This window comes from Lithobates pipiens, unplaced genomic scaffold (genome assembly GCF_037356315.1).
Source record: "Lithobates pipiens isolate NorthernLeopardFrog02 unplaced genomic scaffold, aLitPip1_a1.2 Scaffold_27, whole genome shotgun sequence".
Classification (NCBI taxonomy): Eukaryota; Metazoa; Chordata; class Amphibia; order Anura; family Ranidae; genus Lithobates; species Lithobates pipiens.
In genome coordinates this window covers 184,437,145-184,458,306 of record NW_027507788.1, presented here as the reverse complement: position 1 = coordinate 184,458,306, position 21,162 = coordinate 184,437,145, and the positions used below count along the sequence as shown (strand labels likewise).

The 21,162-nt window shown below is 44.8% G+C and overlaps 1 protein-coding gene across 1 annotated transcript in view; it reads left to right on the top strand.

Moving 5' to 3' along the window:
• Window positions 1–20,468, top strand: part of VSIG10L2 (V-set and immunoglobulin domain containing 10 like 2) — a gene marked incomplete at its 3' end in the record, with an annotated part of 54,404 nt that extends 33,936 nt beyond the window's left edge. Inside the window, 2 exon segments of the mRNA XM_077457994.1 lie at window positions 18,251–18,511; window positions 20,217–20,468. Of these exon segments, the coding sequence (XP_077314120.1) occupies window positions 18,251–18,511; window positions 20,217–20,468 (513 nt within the window).
• Between the last annotated feature and the right edge of the window lie 694 nt (window positions 20,469–21,162).

The following is a 21,162-nucleotide window of genomic DNA, read 5'->3' as shown; positions in this document are numbered from 1 at the left end:
TACAGTTTTGAAGGACCTGGAACACCAGGACAATGGAAATGCCCACAAAGTGACCCCATTTTGGAAAGCTAACACCCCAACGTATAATCTATGAGGCATATTGAGTCGTTTGAATGGTTCATTTTTTTCCAGAAGTTTTGGGAAAATGTGGAAAAAAAATGAAAACGCATTTTTTTTACGCAAAGTTGTCCATTTATAAGATATTTCCAACACATAGCATGTACACAGCAAAAATGACACCCCAAAATACATTCTACTACTCCTCCTGAGTATAACGATACCAAATGTGTGAGACTTTTACACAGCCTGGCCACATACAGAGGCCCAATATTGAAATAGCACCATTAGGCGTTCTAGGGGCATAAATTACACATCTCATTTCTCAACCACCTATTACATTTTTGAAGGCCCTGGAGCACCAGGACAATGGAAATGCCCACAAAGTGACCCCATTTTGGCAGATGACACTGACAGGAGACGCTGATGTGGCAGGTGACACTGACAGGTGACGCTGATTTGGCAGGTGACACTGACAGGTGACGCTGATGTGGCAGGTGACACTGACAGGTGACGCTGATTTGGCAGATGACACTGACAGGTGACGCTGATTTGGCAGATGACACTGACAGGTGACGCTGATGTGGCAGGTGACACTGACAGGTGACGCTGATTACAGGTGACACTGACGTGGCAGGTGGCACTGACAACACGTGGCACTGACAAATGGCACTGGAGGCAGATGGCACTGGAGGCAGATGGGGCTGACAGATGTCGCTGACAGATGTCGCTGGCAGATGTCGCTGGCAGATGTCGCTGGCAGATGTCGCTGACAGATGTCGCTGACAGATGGCACTGGCAGATGGTGCTGGCTATTTGCTCTGGCAAATGGGGCTGGCAGATGGCAGTGCGGCTGGCAGATGGCGCTGGCAGGTGGCACTGGCGGCACTGGCACTGGCGCTGGTGGCACTGGCGGCACTGGCGCTGACGGTACTGGCGCTGACGGCACTGGGGCTGACGGCACTGGGGCTGACGGCACTTCGGCTGAAGGATGGCACTGGCGTTGGCAGGTGGCACTGGCAGGTGGCACTGGCACTGGCACTGGCAGGTGGCGCTGGCACTGGTAGGTGGCACTGGGGTGACGGCACTGGGGTGACGGCACTGGGGTGACGGCACTGGGGTGATGGCACTGGGGCTGACGGATGGCACTGGCAGGTGGCACTGGCGCTGGCAGGTGGCGCTGGCACTGGCGCTGGTAGGTGGCACTGGCGGCACTGGCACTGGCGCTGACGGCACTGGGGCTGACGGCACTGGGGCTGACGGCACTGGCGCTGACGGCACTGGGGCTGACGGATGGCACTGTCGCTGGCACTGTCGCTGACAGGTGGCGCTGGCAGGTGGCACTGGCGGCACTGGCACTGGGCTGACAGATGGCACTGGGCTGACAGATGGCACTGGGCTGACAAATGGCACTGGGTTGACAAATGGCACTGGGTTGACAAATGGCACTGGCACTGGGGCTCACAATTGGCACTGGGGCTGACAATTGGCACTGGGGCTGACAATTGGCACTGGGACTGACAATTTGCACTGGTACTCAATACGGATACAATGTTTCACTCACAGATCCTCTCTCTCCTCACACGCTGTCTCTGTGTGAGGAGAGAGAGACACGGCAATGGGAGATGATCTCATATGTTTACATTTGAGATCATCTCCTATTGGCAGCTTAGATCGCTCTGTGAACGGCCGCTTTGATTGGCCGTTCACGGCGATCTGTATTCGCCTGTCTCCGGGAGACACGGCGAGTGCAAAACTTCCGCGATGCGCGCCCCCGGCGGCGCGCATTGCGGAAGTAAACACCTGGCCGTCCAGGGACGGCCAGGCGAGGGAAGCCGCCCGCCCGAAGGCCGGCATTCGGCTATAGGGCGGGCAGGAAGCGGTTAAGGAGTAAAAAAAAAAGAACTTAAATGAGTTTAGCAAATGGCTGCAATATAACAAAGAGTGAAAAATTGAAGGGGGTCTGAATACTTTCTGTCCCCACTGTATATTCGATTTTTCACCTTATAAATGAATTTTTTATTTTTTGTTTTATTCCATTAACTCTTTTGTAATATAGTTTGTATTGTGGTGCACTGCATTAGTAGTTTATCTTTTGCTCATATTGCGCATTATGGTACAATGCAATGCATCTGGAAAGTATTCACAGCACGTCACCTTTTCCACATTTTGTTATATTACAGCCTTATTCCATAATTGGTTAAATTCCTCATTTTTGCTAAGTGGAGCGGACCCGGACCTGTCATCCGCCTGCTCAGCAGGGATCAGCAGAGAGATCCACACACACACAACGACCTCCCTACTTCTATATAGCGCCAGTACCCCACCTCTACCTCCGCAGAGCACCAGTGCCCTCCTCTCCCTCTGTAGCATGCCAACTGCCGATTCAACCCATTAGATACATTCCATTATCTACTCTCAACCACAAAGTGGTGTTTCTTGTAGCTATCTCCTTAAGTTAAATGTCTGAACTGGCAGTCGTATTCTGCAAGAAACCCTTTCTGATTCTGTGTTGGGACATGGGTGGCCTTGAGGCCCTGGACTTCCCTTGTGCCTAAGGTAGTTTTTGCCTTTTTTTCCTCAACTAAAACATGATATTTTTTCATCCCTCTTTCATTGGCTTCAGTTCCCCGGTGGGAAATTTGTACTGCAGGCAGTCCCAGGTTCTGTTGTATTTTGTGGGTCTGTTGGTGTTTTTTCTCTGCCTCCCAGTTGGACTGCTTTAGACATCTCAGAACTCTCCAAATTATTATGTCTCAATGAGCTGCAATCACCAATTTTCCGATGTTCTCTTGGGCCATTTAATGATTGTTTTCTGTGTTGCCGACCTCTCAGTTCAACTGCTTTTGGACATCCCAAAAGTTTAATACTTGTGGTCTCCATGAATGGACAAGAAAGTAAGTAGGATTCTTGTGCTTATCATAAAATGCTTTTTCTTGGAGTCCATCCCATCCCTCTGAGTTTATGATCGTGCTCTTTGTACTGCCTTGCTACAAAGCTAAGGCATGTTGGTGGTGGGAGGCGTTATCCTGAGCTGGCATATAGTTATGTTTTTTTATGTTTTTGCCATTGTCCAATCTTCCTGTAGGCATTAGTAAAATCTGAAGATTTAAGACTGCCTGTATTTTTCAATGGATCTCAAGAAAATAATATCCAGTGAGCACAAAAATCCTATTTTTGGTGTTTTTGGTAAAAGGGCCTCTCCCTCTTCACCTAAATGCTATGGCATGAAGAATGTTGCTCTGAAAAACCCTCCCCATGCTGACAGACTTCCTTTGTGGGATTTCTGCAATTTTGCAAGACCTCACAAATTTCTATGTGTATGTGAAATATGAGGCTTCAGATGCAGTGGACTCCATTTAAACATTCCATGCATGATCAAAAATGGCAGCTACAAAATATGATTTACATAGGGAATGCAGAACATGTGAGGACCAGATAGTGGCACATACAGCTCTGGTGTATAACCGTGACTGTAATGTAAGAGCCTTAAAAATTCAGCCCGTCTGCTAGGGTTGCCACATGTCCAGGATTCACTGAAAAAAACAAGAAAAAGAGGCACCCCTGGGTGCATACTGTATGATAATTTTAATATAACAGGTGGTTACAAGTATAACTCACATTTCAGTAGTTCTGACAGGGGGGGCAAGTCCCCTGAACACACTGGTCAGCGCTCACAGCCGTCAGCTGCTGGTTTTCCAGCATGCTCTTTCAACAAAAGCTGGTCTTGGTTTCTGTCGGACTAGGACCTGTACACATGGGCCGAATGACGGGTGGTTTCTACTATACCGGCTGATTTCGGCTGATATTGGGCCCAAGTGTATGGGGCTTTAAGACCCCTTTCATGCTGGGGCGTTTTTGAGACGCTTTAGCATTAAAAAAAAGAAAGAAGCCTCATCTACAATCCCAATGTGAAAAAGCCCGAGTGGTTTCACACTGAGGCGCTGCGCTGGCAGGGCATCAAAAAAGTCCTGCAAGCAGCTTATTTGGAGCAGTGAATACACCACTCCTAAAGCGCCCCTTCCCATTGAAATCAATGGGAAGCGCCTGCAAAGCGTCTGCAAAACGCTTTTGGCAGCAGTGCTTTGTGGGCGCTTTTAACCTTTTATTTGGCCACTAGCGGGGGTTAAAAGCGCCCTGCTAGGGCTCAAAAAACGCTGGTAAAGTGCCGCTAGCGCTTTACCAGCGTTTTTCGGGGGCGCTGGCAGTGTGAAAGGGCTCTTAAAGCACTTGGGCTTTCATAGTGCCTGAAAAACACCCCATTGTGAAAGGGGTCTAAATCATAATTCTTTATGGCCAAATATGTACAAGCCTGAATCTGATTGAAAGCATTATCTTTGCATGTAGGCTATCTTAAGATATAGAAAGTTGGATTTGTTTTTTTTTTTTTTTTTTTTTTTGCTTGGTATTCCTCTTTACATACTACAACTGCTTAAAAAATTAGTAGATGGGTTGAAATGATTTAACACATAATGGGTGTTTCATCTTTTCGTGAAACATGCTTAAAGTATAACTAATGTTTTGTCGTGGAAGTGAAGGGAAATCTCCCTAATGAGATGGCAGAAAGAAAAAAAACTGACAGTGCTTTTAAGCTTCACCTACTCTACTCCAAATAAAAAATCTAAGTTTTGATTCAATTATTCTACACAGTGGGTCCCACAGACCCGATGTCCTCTGGTACCCACTGATCGTTCAGTACACAGGCAGAACTGTGGTCTGCCTATGTAATCAAGGCAGATCACTGTTCTGTCAGTAAGGAGGGCATGGATCCTGTGTTCCTGCAAACCAGGGACATGGATCCATGCCTTCCCCTAGTAAATGCACCTCCCAGACTACAGTAAATCACCAGCTAGGCACAGTTTACCCTTTGATTGCCATTGATGTTAACCCCTTCCCAGCCAGTGTCGGTAAAGTGACAGTGCATATTTTTAGCACTGATCACTGTATTAGTGTCAGTTAGTGTCCAATTCGCCTGCCGCAATATTGCCGATTGCCGACATTACTAGTAAAAAAAAAAAAAAAAATTCCATAAATATATCCCACAGTTTGTAGACGCTAGAACTTTTGCACAAACCAATCATTATACTCTTTTTTTTTTTTTTTTAACCAAAAATATGTAGCAGAATACATATTGGCCTAAATTGATGAAGAAATTTGATTTTTTTTTCTTTAATGGATAAATTTATAGCAGAAAGTAAAACAAATATTGTTTCTTTTTTCAAAAGCTCCTAAAAACATTTTTTAAATAATATTGTAAAAAAATTGTGAAAATGTATTAAAAAAAGTGGCAGAACTACCAGGGAGGGTCACAAAGATTGCATTTGCGACTGGACCCTGGCGTTTCACCATCGGGCTCAGAGGGAAGGGCCCCAGCCAGGGGTCAGGGGGGCCCTTCATGATTTCTTGCATCAGGACCCTAAAGGTTCTAGTTACACCACTGGTTAGTAGGTTTTTGGTAAAATAAACTTCCTAAGAGATGGGTATATGGGCCCAAACATACAGCACAAGGCTGTGTTTAATCTGATTTTCAATAGGACATGTTGCGTTCAGAGAAACGCAAAGCAGGTCAATCATGGCCTCCAAACTACCATCTACACTGTACTATTGAGGTAAATGGGAATCTGGTGACCTGCGCTTGGAGTGCATTTCGCCCATGTACACAAGGCTTCGGTTTTTTGTGGCACTGCCTGTGACAAGTATGCAGTGCAGTCTAATGTGCATGGAGTGTCTGGCCTACATGCGTAAGATGGCCAGAATGGAACTGGATGCTGGGACAATGTAACTCCCACACCTCCCATGTGCAACACTCCAGAACAGGGTCATTGGCTGCCCTATATCAGATGTAGAAGGAGACCAAGAGAAGATGGAGTGATGAGGTGGAGGGTAAGTCTGCCATAATGTACAATAATGCTTCTACATTTAAACAGGCCTTGTTCATGGTTTGGAGATGTGAAAATGGTTTTCTTTGTACTGTCCTTAAAACATGACCTGTAAGACTAGAGCAGTGGAAAAATCACTAGCAGTTACCTTGGATTGAAACCTGAAGTTCTGTAATATTTCAGGGAACCCCTTTTCTTCAATATTTACTGCTGTTTTCAGGACTTTCATAGGGCTTCTCCTACATAAATTGTACTTGTTTATATGCAGTCATCCCTTCACAAAGGAACAGAGATGAGGTTGTCAATCACCTGGAGGTTCCTCCCCTGTCACTATTTATCTCTTGGTGTCCGGAAAACTTATCAGAAGTGACTTATGCTGATAGCAGAGGAATGAAGCAGCAGACAGAAATTACACTTAGTGCTCTGGATAGAGATAAGTACACACTATAGAGAAGTAATGGCGAGCCTTGGCACCCCAGATGTTTTGGAACTACATCTCCCATGATGCTCATTCACTCTGTGCTGTAGATGAGCATCATGGGAAATGTAGTTCCAAAACATCTGAAGTGCCAAGGTTCACCATCACTGCTATAGAGGGATATGCTTTGTTCATATTTCATGTGAGGTTTACAACCACTTTAAGCTTAGGTTCATCAGTTAGTTACTGTAGATTTTATATTCTTTCTGCTATTTATCATTGAGCTGAAGCAAAGTGATTTGTTTTTCGTTGTTTAGTGATAGGTTTATGTTTTTTTTGTTCTTTTAGCTCATTGTTTCTCTTACCTTCCTATTGGCTGAACACAGTTCTATACTTAAAGTGGAGGTCCCAGAAAACAAGGGGGCCATTCACAAAGGGCCACGCGACTCGCGCATGTGCAGTAGGAAACGAGCAGTGAAGCCGCAAGGTTACACTGCCTGTTTCCCTTTGTTAAGATGGAAGCGCCGGCAGTCGATCCGATGGACGGATCAGCCTCTGGCGGCTGTCATCGCAGGCTTGCTGGACAGGTAAGTATCCTTGTAGCTGCTGACTTTTAATAAAAAAAAAATATATATATAGCGGCCGGAATGCCCCTTTAAATTGGGAGCACTGGTATGTTAATTGGGAAAGTTTAAATGATTTAGCATTTTTCATGAAAGACTATGAAGAGATACAGTACGTAAAACATAAGACTCTGGCTGTATATTAGGGCAATTTTCAAAAAAAATCTTCAAAATTCATCCAGCTTTAGTCTGTTTGTTTGTTTTTTTTGGTGATCAGAGCCTGGTAGAAATTGTTAGAAACCTGTCCCAGTGTATGGGCAGCTTAATGCATAGGATGCATTAAGGTGAAAATAACTTCTGACACTGTCAAGCCTCCATTTTACTCCCCCGAGCCTGTTCGTTCCCTCCTCAGAGACACACTGTTTCTCTCTGCCGGTTGTTGGCTCTTGATTGGATAGATTGATAGCAGCGCAGCCATTGGCTTCTGCTGCTGTCAATTAAATCCAATTATGTGGGCGCCAGGGGGCGGGGTGTGTATTCTGTGTGAATACACACAGAAGCAGGACTCAGGAGCGCGCAATTAAAAAAAAAAATGGCAATGGCAGCTGTAATATTTCTGGCAGAATACCAGAGCTGAAAGGGTGCAGGCAATTTTGCTGGAAACAGGACTTTTCTCAACCCATTTATTAGAGATGCACAATTCTGGGCAAAATGAGAACCACAATTTTATTTCTTAGAATAAAAAGATCACGATTCTCTTGGGATTTTCGCAATGTAAAATCTTTCATATTATACAAAAAAAATGGGCTAACTTTACTGGGTAGTTTTTTTTTTTTTTTTTTTTTTTTTATTTAAAGTATTTTTTAAAAACAAAATTTGAAAGACCACTACGCAAATACGGTGGGACATAAAATATTGCAACAACCACCATTTTATTCTCTAGGATGTCTACTAAAAAATATATATGTATAATGTTTGTGGGTTCTAAGTAATTTTGTAGCAAAAAAAAATTATTTTAACTTGAAACCAACAAATGTCAGGAAAAGGTTTAGGGCCGGTTCACACAGCGAGGCGCGGCGAGGCGTCTCCGACTTGCCTCGCCGCGACCTGCGGGGACCTCAGCGGCGACTTGCAGAGGACTTCTGTATAGAAGTCAATGCAAGTCGCCCCCGAAGTCGCCCGAAAGTAGTACAGGAACCTTTTTTCTGAGTCGGAGCGACTCGAGTCGCTCCTCTCAGAACGGTTCCATTGTACAGAACGGGGGCGACTTGCGGGAGCGAGGCGAGCCGTGTCGCCTCGCATCGCCTCGCTGTGTGAACCGGCCCTAAGTGTTTAAGTGGTTAAACTTTTTTCATTTACACACACAGTCTATTCCATTGACAAATTGTTACAATGTTTATACTTAATTTCAACTGATAAAGAATGTTTTGATTCTTGGCAAACTGCCCAGTTTTTCTCTTCCTTTAGGCCTCTTTCACACGGGGCGGATCAGTAATGATCCGCCCCGTGAAGATCCGCTCGGTCAGCGGGGATCGCTCCGTTGTCCCCGCTGAGCTGGCTGCGGACAGGGCGGTCTCCGCACACTGTGCGGGGACCACCCTGTCAGCTCTCCGCTCTCCTCTATGGGGATCGGACGAGCACGGACCGTGTGTCCGTGTTCGTCCGATCCGCTCTGCAGACGGATAGAAAAATAGGATTTTCCTCCGTCTGCAGAATCGGACTGTTGCGGAGGCGGACGAAATCGGGTGTCTGCGGATGCTCATCCGCAGACACCCGCTATCCCATAGGGATGAATGGATGTCCGTATTTCATCCGCAAACGGATGGATGAAATACGGACATATCATCCGCATGTGTGAAAGGGGCCTTAGTTTGATGGCTGTGGCTTCAGAAGAGCAGAGAGAATTCTTTGCATAGAAAGAAATGTGAAACACTTTAGTCAAGATCGCGATAATGATTCTTGATGATTAATTGTGCAGCTCTACCATTTATGCCTGAGGTTGACAGGTTTTTAATTTGTGCATAAAACATATGTTACCCTAGAGCAGTAGGTTATAAATAACAACCACGTCACTGCTGTTCCAAAATTGGAACATGAGGCATTAATGGGTGAATAAGAGCAATTTGAGGCCAATATAATTATGAGGATGTTGTTATTCCCAGTACTGTTGTTATTCCCAGTAAGCATGGACCAATGCAACCTGGTGAAGGGAGAATTTAGGATGCTGTGTTTATGAGCGCATTCCCAATCGCAGCGCATTGGAAACCAAAAAATAATGGTTGCCTATGAATGCAGTTCACTCCAGCATGTTGCATTGCATTTGCCCAGAGCTGAAAAAAGTACAGCATGCACGACTTTTTTCAAATGCATGCAGATGCACACAAATGTGCATAAACGCAATGGCAATTGAAGGCAAACCAGGCTAAAAAATAAACAAAACAAATACATTGTATGTAAAATGCAGGCCAACACATTACAATAAATGAAATGCAACGCAAGGTGCATCTGTTAACGCATGCATTGTGGTGTGAATGAACGCTTAGATAACCCCAGAACTAGGTTCATGTTGGAAATTTTTTTGACCTTCTGTTGATTTAACAAAATATCTTCTTCTTTTGAAACTAGGCAGAGGACAAGCTCAACTTTTGATACAAAATTATTCTCCTATAATATATTATACAAAATATACTTAATAAACAATAATGATATAAATTCAATTAAAGTGCAGTGCAAGTACATAAAGTGCAATTAAGCCCAATAAAAGTGCAAACTGCATAAAGTCCAATACAAATAGATGTGTAGACTTTTGCTGTGAGGATTCCAGTGCCACTCCATGCTCCCCTTCTGAAGATGCCCAGTGGGAGGGGCGAAACGCGTCAAGAAGAGATCAAATTCACGAGGATCAGGGGCAGCTGGCGGCAATTTTTACCTGTATGCCTTTCTTTGATGTCAGTGCATTTTTTTGTGTGAGTTTTATCAATAAATTTTAGCAATATTACGCTATGTGCATCTCTCTCTTCATTGGTATATGCATTGTCCATACCACTGCAATGGAGACCTAACAATGGATTAGGAAGGTGATATCCTGGCCATAGAGGTGGATCATCATCTTGGAGTCCTTTATAATCAATGGTAAAAAGGAGATATCCTGATCGTTGTAGAATATTGATCTTGCGTGTTTAACTACTTCCTGCATGGCCGGCTGTCATATGATGTCCTTGAATTTGTGCAGTGATATCTGAATGATGCCTGTAGCTACAGATATCATTCAGATATCATCTTTTTCAGCCTTTTCCCTACACCATGAGAACAATCATAGCAGCTGTTCAGCCACTAGATCGTTCTTACGGGCGATGAGAGGGGAGGACCCTGCCGCTGCCCTCTGGTGCTTCTACCGACTCACCGCTGCCATCAGTGAATCGGAGACAGGATCTGCCAGCCCCGGATGTTTACCATAGTTATTTCCGGTGGACCAAATGGTTGCTGGAGTCTCTGTGATCGTTCAGGGGCCGGGCTCTGAACGTTATGACGTCATGCCTGGCCTCTACATTCAAACAAATGGTGTCACCTCGGCTGGGAAGCCAAGATTGTGTTTTTGTTTTTTTTTGTTTTTGCTTTTTTATCTCAGGCTTCCCAGCCTAGAGGAGAGATGTGGGGTCTTATTGACCACATATCTCACTGTAAAGAGGACCTGTCATGTCATGTTTTTTTCTTTTTTTAAAGTGTCAACTGAAAAAAAAATATTTTTTTTAAAGCACCCCTGTAGCTTGCACGCAGAAGCGAGCGCATACGCAAGTCCCGCCCACATATGAAAGCGGTGTTCAAACCACACATGGGAGGTATCGCCGTGAACGTTAGAGCGAGAGAAATAATTCTAGCCCTAGACCTCCTCTGTAACTCAAAACATTTAACCAGTAAAAAAATGTAAAGCATTGCCTATGGGGATTTTTTATGTACCGAAATTTGGCGCCGTTCCACAAGCATGCGCAATTTTGAAGTGTGACATGTTGGGCATCCATTTATGCAGCGTAACTTCATCTTTCACATTATGCACAAAATTGGGCTAACTTTACTGTTTTTTTTTTTTTTTTTTTTTTAAGGCATTAAACTGTTTTCTTCCCCCACAAAAACACGCTTGAAAAATTGCTGCTCAAATACTATATATAATGTTTGGGGGTTCTATGTAATTTTCTAGCAAAAAAAATTATGATTTTTACATGTAGGAGAGAATTGTCAGAATTGGCCTGGGTAGCAAGTGGTTAAAGGGGTTATGCATTAAGGTGAAAAAAAACCTGGCTGTGACCGGCCCCCCGTTTTACTTACCTGAGCCCTGGAATTTCATCCTGTGGGGATGCGCTCTTCCTCTGCCTGGGGTTCTCGGCTCTTGATTGGATAGATTGATAGCAGCGCAGCCATTGGCGCCCACTGCTGTCAATCAAATCCAATGACGCGGGGGGTGGTGCCCGAATCCTACATTCGGCGTCTATGGACGCGGAATGATGGACTCGGGAGGGTGCCCGCAAGGTAACCTCCCCGGACACAGCGCTTCTTCTAGGGGGTTATACGATGCGAGGAGGGGACGCCAAGGGACCCCAGAAGACGGTGTTCAGGGCCACCCTGTACAGAACAAACTGCACAGTGGAGGTAAGTATGATATGTTTGTTATTTTATTTTTATTTTTTAACTCAAAGCTTTACAATCACTTTAAAGCTTACTGCTGGTGAGTGGGGACCCAGGGGGGAGCACAGAGTGGTACTGGAATCCTCACAAGCAAAAGTCTATACATCTTTTTGAATTGAAAGATCTTTATACGGTCTGCACTTTATGTACTTGCACTGCACTTTGTTTAATTTATATCATTATTGTTTATTAAGTATATTGTATATTTTAGAGGGGAGTGGAGTAATAATAATTTTACCTTACATGTTAGCAGCAGCTCAATCACTGTTTGTTTATTTGGTGTACTGTGTTTATTTATTTATGTACCACAGTGCAGGCACTTCTACATTTTCAAGCTCAACTTTTGCAGATAAAATTGAAGTTTGTATTTAAATCAGAACTATGCTGCATCTGAGCACCACAAACCAAAAACTCTATTTTATTAATTTTTAGTATTCAAAGCAAACTCCCCCATCCATCCATGTCTCCATGCTTTATGTTGATGAGAAATCACTTTGAAAACCATCCTCCTATCATTTCTGGTCCTGCCCATCTTGAGTAAGGACTTCATGTACCATTTACTTTCTGGAATTCATCTGCCCTTTGCTCAGGCATGCGGGCAGAAGGGTGTGCTTAGCTGAGAAAACCTCTCCTCCTCTCTACCCCTCCTGAAGACTCCTGGGATGTATGACATCATTTGCCTAGGCCTGGAAACCAGGAAGTAACTGAAGAAATGTAAAGCAAAAGTTTTAAACAAGCAAATATGATATACTTTCCTATCTATTTACTAATTCTAGGAGCATAAGGATTAAAAATAGTCAACGTTGAGTTCTGCTGTAACATCAGCTGCCTATATCTCATTAGCTTACTGATTTGTTTTACTTTAAATGGCAAGCATCTCTAAACCCTTTCATACATAATGATGAATGTTTTAAAGCAGTGGTCATCAACCCCGTCCTCAGGGCCCACTAACATGCCAGGTTTGCAAGATAACTGAAATTCATGACAGGTGATATAATTTGCTGCTCAGGGATTGCAGTATTCTAGTCTGCATCTCCTCCAAGGTAATGCATAAAACCTGGCCTGTTAGTGGGCCCCGAGGACAGGGTTGATGACCACTGTTTTAGAGAATCTCTGTACAATGGTACAGTGTGGCCACATATATAGATATAATTGAGTTTGAAATCAGAAAACATTAATGACTGAGTATATGTTTAAAGGCTAAGTTAACCTTTTGTTCACCTTTTTTTTCCCCTAAATTCCAGCTCCCCTATGTACCAATATAGCATTAATGTACTTGTTTTGCATAAATAAAACATCTTTGCATTTATTCTACACACGCTTACCTCTCTGTCCTCATGGCTGTTTGAAAACACTGCTTGATTACTTCTGCCTTACTTCCTGGACAGACTTTTTTTTTTTTTTTAACAAAAAGTGAACTTTATTTGAACAAAGAAGAACAAACAGGTCAGCTTAAGACATACATTCCGTCAAGAAAAAGGGAAATATCCATATACATACACCAAACAGGTCACTTATCACAAAATAAAGGATATACTTCAGATCTGTGCATAGAATTAACCATTCTCCTACACCAAAGTGAGCGGCGTTTGGTAGGGGGAACCTGGACAGACTTTAGGTCATGACACAGGAAGGAGTTTACCATACCCTCAGCTGGTCAACTCCTTCCTGTGCCATGATTTAAAGTCTATCACATTAATGCTATATTGGTACATAGGGGAGCTGGAATTTAAATAAAGAAAAATGTGAACTTAGCCTTTAAAGCATTATTACTGTTAGATTTACCTATGTTTTTAGATGTGGTAAATCCTTAAAAACTGTTAAGTTTAAAAATATTTTTTTCTTTTGATAGGATGCCATAGGATCCAGCAAAGAAATCTGTCTTCTACATAATGTACACTTTGTTCCTTTCTTATTAAACACTAGAGATGGGCTTAGGCGTGTTCGGGATTGTAGTCGCAACCCACCTGAAAATTCTCACCAGGAAGCTGTCATTGCACACCACCAATCATGAGCAGCCTAGTCAGGGTGTGTGTATGTGCAGCTGCGGGCTGGGAAATGCCTCACTGCCTATGACTGGTGGTGTGCAGTGACGGCTTCCTGGTGGGTTTTCTCTGGTGGGTTGGGACTACGATCCAAACAAACCTGAGCATATCTCTATTGAACACTTCTTTTCACATTTAGAAACAATTGAGAATGCAGGCCTCCTAAAGCAGAATTATTTGTGGTTGTATTTTGTTTCCAGAATATTTTCTCCTTACCTTGGTTTGTGGTTTTCTACTTAGTGGTGAGAATGGACCATTGGCTATGATGGGGAAGCTACAAAGCTTGTCCTGTTATTGTGAGTAGTTTATCTGAGTATAGTTGGCATTTTATGGAATGTATCAAGCCCTTGTGATGCCAAAGTTGCACATTGCTTCATATTAGGTGTATTTCTCATGATGGTGCACCAACTGACAGCACGTTTCTCCGAATACAGATTTGTGACTAGCCATTCAAAACACCTGAATATCTCCAGTTAGGCATCAAACACCAAAAGCCTTATCTATGTGACCCTCCCTAACGGGGGCACAGACACAAACCTAACATTTGTTCTAATCAACTTCCACTCTATCCAAAACTAAAAAAAAAATAGGATTTTTTGTACTCACCGTAAAATCCCTTTCTCTGTAATTCACCGACCGACACAGCTTCTCTATTAGCCATTGGGTTGTTATGCCCACCACTAGGAGAATACTAGGCATTACTTTTTATGTAACACTCAGAACTCTTCAGTTCCGCCCAGGGGGCGGTCCCTTGGGCAACAACCCTCCAGCCTGCCATGCAGTCATCAGTACGTCAACAAGCAGTATAACATAAAGAGAAAAAGGAGGGACAGGTGCTGTGTCGGTCCGTCAATTACAGAGAAAAGGATTTTACGGTGAGTACAAAAAAATTTTTTTTCTCTTATATTCACCGACCAACGCAGCTCCTCTCTCAGCCATTGGGACGTCCCCAAGCAGTGGCAAACGAGGGGTGGGAAAACAGCATAGAAACTTCATCCACCATGGCAATTGGGAACTAGTGAAACTTTTACCACAAAAAAACAACCGTGATTGGAGAAAACCAGGATACCCTCAACAGGAGTGACTACCCACAACCGCACTAAAAACTGCGGAATGTAATGCAACAGCGCATTAACTTAACGGTACTGCGTTTTTACCGAAAAAAACTGGAAAAAAATATATTGCATATTCAATTACAACTATAGGGCCGCCTGCAAAACTTTGCGGCCAAAACAGAGCCCTAACCACGTCCAAAGCGCGAAGGGTCACTTCCTTAGGGTGTTTCGGCTTAGGACACAGAGATGGTAACACAATGTCCTCATTGATATGAAAAGCCGAGACCACTTTCGGCAGAAAAAACTGTTGCAGACGGAACACAATCTTATCCTTGGGGATGACCAGATAAGGCGACTTGCAGGACAAGGCCGCCAGTTCTGAAACCCTCCTGGCCGTTGTGATGGCCACTAGAAAGACCACTTTCTGGGAAAGAGTCAACAGAGGAATCTCCCTGATATTTTCAAATGGCAGTTTTTGAAGTTACATGTCGCACCCCCTGAACAAAGGTACTCACTAATGAGTGAGACGTCAGGGGTAGCTGAAAAAAAGACAGCCAAGGCTAATATTTGCCCCTTAATGGTGCTTAACGCCAGTTTCTGGTCTACTCCTTGCTGAAGAAACAGCAAGATCCTGGATATAGGAAAGGAGCGCGGATGCGATGCTTTCTCCTCACACATGGATATGTAAGCTTTCCAGGTACGATGATATATCTTCCAAGAAGAAGATTTCCATGCCCTCAGCATAGTTGGGATCACTGAGTTTGACAGACCCCGGTTCCTCAACACCTGGCTCTCAATAGCCATACCTTTAAAGCCAGCGATGGTAAAGCAGGATGGAGAATCGGACCCTGAGACAGAAGGTCCTCTCGCAACGGCAGTCTACCACCAGGCGTACTAGATCTGCGTACCAAGGTCGCTGAGGCCAATCTGGGGCGACCAGAATCACTGGGATCCCCTCGACTTCCACTCTGCGGAGGAGATCATAGTTACTTTATTTAACCTGGATACTGGGGGGTCCACGACCGGAGAAGCCGACCGCTTCTTGAGAAGGCACTCCTCAAAGGGTTAACGCACCGCCATGGCTTTGGGGACCGAAAAGGTCTGTTGCAGGCAACCCCATTCCTTGTAGATTAACTTGTCAAAATAAGTCAGATACGGGAACACCTTAGGTGAACATGCTGGCTTGCGGGACCCAAAAGGGACTGCTACATCAGCAGAGGGATCTGCTGGCTCTTGAATCTTCAGGGTATCGCGCACAGCTGTGATAAGTGCTCCAACAAGCGCTTTGTTGCGCATGTACCCGGACGGGTCTAATCCTCACTGTCCAAGCGGTCCTGGTCAGCGTCATCTGACAAGACAGAGCAAGGGTCACCAGACTCAGCAAGGCCCGAGTCTGCATCAGAGCTCTCCCCAGAGGACGGGGGAGGCAGGGGCCCCTTTTTTGCACCCTTTTGCCCACGTGCCACCTCCATCTTGGCAACAAATTAATTGAGGACCGCCGTCAGGGTGTCCAGGGGCACTGCGCAGTCCACAGTCGACCCTGTTGCAATTGCCTGGATTTCGGGGGAAGAAACACCAGTTTCTGAAGCCATGCTGACCCTACCCTGTCTGCCACCCTCCTTACTGCTACTGGCTGAGGGGCTCTTTCCTGCAGGACTCACCACCCTGAGGGGTTTTGCGCTACTCAGCAGGTAGTGCCTGTAGTCTCTGTTGGCTCCCAGGTGCAGAGGAAACAGTGCTGTGTCGGTGGAAGCAGCTGAAAATGGCGCTGAAACCGCTCTGAAGTGTGCTCAGGCTTCAAGAAAATGGCCGCCTAGCATCCAGCACAAGGACATAAAAAACAGGGAAAATGGGCGTCAGAGCACATGACGCTGCTAGAGAACACTGGAAAATGTGTTCAGGCTTCAAGAAAACGGCTGCCAGTGTCCTGTCTAGGGACAATCACAAGGAAAATGCTGAAGGCCAGGAGAGCATGCTTTCCCTTGCCCACATCTAAGATGGCCGCCGAATTTAAGATCTATGAGGGACAGGGAGAAACATTGGCAGTGAGTACAGCGCAGCACATGACACCAGCATAGCTTCACAGACACCTCCAGGGACAGGAAAAACAGGACTCGGCCAGCCAGCGCCACCCCCCCCCCCCCCCCAGGTGAAAGCCCCCCCGGAGAGGCCGTGCACAGACACACACACACTGCTCAGCAGCATCCCCCCAGGGAGGAAAGGGACAGGGAGAGAAGAGAGGGAGGTGAGGGTCCCCCAAATCGACCTCCCAGGGAATGCTCAGCTGCTCAGCCCCACCGAGGCAGGGAGAGCTGTACTTACCAGTCCTGCAGAGCTGGGAGACATTCCATCACAGACCCACTCACTGATCAGTACAGGGTGGCTGTTGGCCTGCCTAGCACGTAGCTGTGGCCTGCACACTCTCGATCGCCGGACTGAGGAAACTACAAGGATAAGGGTATCCAGCCTGTCACCCAGCCTGCTGTTGATAGCAGATCACAGGATCAATCGTCTTGCCCAAAAAGTCACGCTTCTGCAGAAAAAAAGCACGGACCGATTGGCCCGCAGGGTTCCCAGGTTCTTCTCCTTCACTAGACAAAATAAAACTGATGACTGTATGGCAGGCTGGAGGGTTGTTGCCCAAGGGAACGCCCCCTGGGCGGAACTGAAGAGTTCTGAGTGTTACATAAAAAGTAATGCCTAGTATTCTCCTAGTGGTGGACATAACAACCCAATGGCTAAGAGAGGAGCTGTGTCGGTCGGTGATTATAAGCCCTTGTACACGCGTTCTGACATTCCAACGGAAAATGTCCGATCGGACCATGTTGTTGGATAATCCGACTGTGTGTGGTCTCCATCGGACTGTTTCCCTCGGAATATCCGACGGACAAAGTTTAAGAGCTGGGCTATAAAACTTTCCGAGAACATGATCCAATCGGACTTTGTCCGATTGTGTGTAGAGAATTCCGATCGGACAAAGTGCCACGCATGCTCAGATAAAATTCCTAGACCAAAGCTATTGGCTACTAGCCTGAACGTAGTCCCGTCGTATCGAAATAACGTTGTCGCAATCGGATTTTCCGATAACTTTGTCTGACCGTGTGTATGCAACACAAGTTTCGGCCAAAATCCGAAAAATGTTGTTGTCGGAATGTCCGACAGTGTGTACAAGGGCTTAGAGAAAAAAGTTTTCCCTTTTGTTATCTTTTAAAATACATGCAGAGCAAGATAGAAATGGTCAGGACCAGGTTCATAATTTCAGCTATCACACCGTGAGAAAGAGCTGTACCATTGCTTAGCATATTGGGGTGATGTGATAACTTTAGAAGAATAAAGAATATGTGAGTTTGCAGCGAAATCCCAGGTGTCATCCATCTCAGTCAAGTTGAGAGCCATCATAGTGTCAGAACGGGGTATTGACATCACACCATCTTCCCTGGATGTGACTTCATATGTCCTGCTTTATTACCTTTTAATTATCTTCACAAGACCATCTCTGTCACAGCTAGCATGGCATTGTTTGTCTGGTGCATTCTCACTATTTCTTGTGCAGATCTGCCCGAGGGCCAACCCAGCTGCACAGCGCTGCCACACGACCGCTACCAGAACGTGGCACTCTGGTGCTCGTGGCCCGGAGGGCTTCCATTGGCCCAGCTTTACTGGATGAAACAAAGTGAGGGCGACAACATTATTGTGTCAAAGTCTAATGCCACCCTTATAAAGAGCGGGGCTGATATGAAGAATCGCACCACATTTTACTGCTCTATATTCCACCCGTCCCTCAAGAAGAACCTCACATGCAGCACCACCGTGGGTAAGTTGAGTTCACAGTAACAAGGGAGGTGATATGTATTTAAATATTTTCTTGATAAAACGAGAAACAAATCCTTGATTTCCACATTCCAATTCTTCTACTTTCAAAGTAACTACTTTATTCTTTATTCGTTTTTAAAAATATTCTTCACTGTAAGGTTGTGGTTATTTGCAAACACTGCAAATATATAAATTTTTTATACATTTTTCTCGCACTTCTTTTCTGTTTGTTCACAGGCCATACCATCTCTTCCTTGTTAGAAATCTTAGTTTACTAAATGCATTGCTTTGTTAAAGTAGAAATATAGGCATGACTTTTTTTCATTTTGGATAGAGCAAGAGAGGGTTACAACCCCTATCAGATTTATTTTTGCCATCTGTGTTCCATTGCAGAGATTTCCCTTCACTTCCTGTACCATAGCCTAAACAGGAAGCGACAGGAAATCCTGGCAAATTAAGGGAATTTCTTGGGGACCCCCAGCTCACCAGTACTACTGTGCCTATTGGAAGATTTCCACTCTATTACTTTTCTGGGGACAACCCAAAATTTGTGATTTTCTTTTACTTTCACTTGCAATGAAAATGGTAAACAGGACAAAAAGAGCGGCCGAATCTGCTTTAACCAGTTCCCGACCGGCACACGCCGATGTACTTCGGCAGGATGGCACAGCTGGGCAAATGGGCGTACCTGTACGTCCCTTTAAATTTGCCGCCGTGCCATCGCGCGTGCCAGCTGGGACCTCTGTGAGCGGGTCGCAGGTCCTGCGGACTCCATGTCCGCGGGGATACCAGCGATCGTCTCATGGAGAGAAAGAACGGGGAGATGCTAATGTAAACAAGCATTTCCCCGTTCTCCCTAGTGACAGTGTCACAGCTAGCCCATCCCCCCTACAGTTGGAACACATCCCTAGGACACACTTAACCCCCTACAGCGCCACCTAGTGTTAACCCCTTCACTGCCAGTCACATTTACACAGAAATCAATGCAATTTTAATCGCACTGATTGCTGTATAAATGTGAATGGTCCCAAAATCACGCAAAAATTGTCCATGTCCGCCATAATGTCGCAGTCACAATAAATATCGCTGATCGCTGCCACTACTAGTAAAAAATATAAAAAGGCCATAAAACTATCCCCTATTTTGTAGAAACTATTTTTTTTCTTAATGTCCGATCGGACCGTGTTGTCGGATAATCCGACCATGTGTGGGCTCCATTGGACTTTTTCCGTCAGAATGTCCGACCAACAATGTTTGAGAGCTGGATATAAAATTTTCCGACAACATGATCCGATCAGACTTTGTCCGATCATTTGTAGAGAATTTCGATCAGACAAAGTGCCACACATGCTCAGATCAAATTACGAGACCAAAGCTATTGGCTACTAGCCTGAACGTAGTCCTGTCGTACCATACAAACGTCATCACGCTTCGAACGATCAGATTTTCCGACAACTTTGTCCAACCGTGTGTATGCAACACCAGTTTCGGACAAAATCCGTCGGAAAAAATCAGATGGATTTTGTTGTTGGAATGTCCGACCGTGTGTACAAGGGCTAATAGGCTTTCTATGATGCTAGGTGTGTTGCTTGGAAGTTCTTCTATGACTGTACTTACCCTCCTGTTTACTACATTGTAAAATTCTGTATAGCAATGTTGTAATCCATAGTAATTTGTAATGCATAGCATATCTTCTTGTTTGTCAGTGATGCCTTCAGGCGGCCCAAACTGTTCAGCAGTTGCCACCAAACTGAATGAATTTATCATGCTAACGTGTGAATGGACAGGCGGTTTACCACGTATTACACTGGCATGGAATTATGGCATAGTCGGAGATATTAAAGAATCCTCAAACATCTATGTTTTTAAACCCGACCGAACGTACAATGGCAAGTTATTCATCTGTGCCGCCCTTCATCCCATGATAAAAGAACAGACAGAGTGCCATATCCAACTTGGTAAGATCAATGAATGTATTACTCTGAAGGATGAGATTCTTTCATTGTATGTAGCAACAAAGGTCCTCAGGGTCATATTTGAAATAAATGAATACGTAGGGGCTTAGCATTAAGTCTGGAAAAAAATAACACCTGTTTCCAGTTATTTGATAAGGTTTATTAAAAGCTCATCCAATGTAGAATACGTGTATTGTCATTGTTAGCTATAAAAATCCTCTTTGTAGCAGTCTGCTTTTCTTTTCAGTAGTTTCCATAGAAACCTTGTTAATCTTCAGAAAGGTCTATTATTATTGGATGAAACGTTGAGTTTGATTTATTAAAACTGAAGAGTGCAAAATTCGGTGCAGTTCTGTATAGAAACCAATCGGCTTCCAAGTTTCTTTTGTCCAAGCTTAACCACTTGGGATCCGCGCTATTGCAAAATGACGGCAATAGCGCGGACCCACATTTTCGGGACTACGTCTATTGACGTAGTCCCGGTTACGAGCGGCCTGCGCGCCCCCTGAGGGGCGCGCGCGGCGCGCTCTGTGATCGGCGAGTCCGTGAGACTCGCCTGATCACCGATCCGTGTAAGGGGTCGATCCCGACCCCTTATCACGTGATCAGCTGTCAGCCAATGACAGCTGATCATGTGATAAAACGGAGCCGGTAATCGGCTAGTATTCCTCCTCGCGCTGACAGCGCGAGGAGAAAA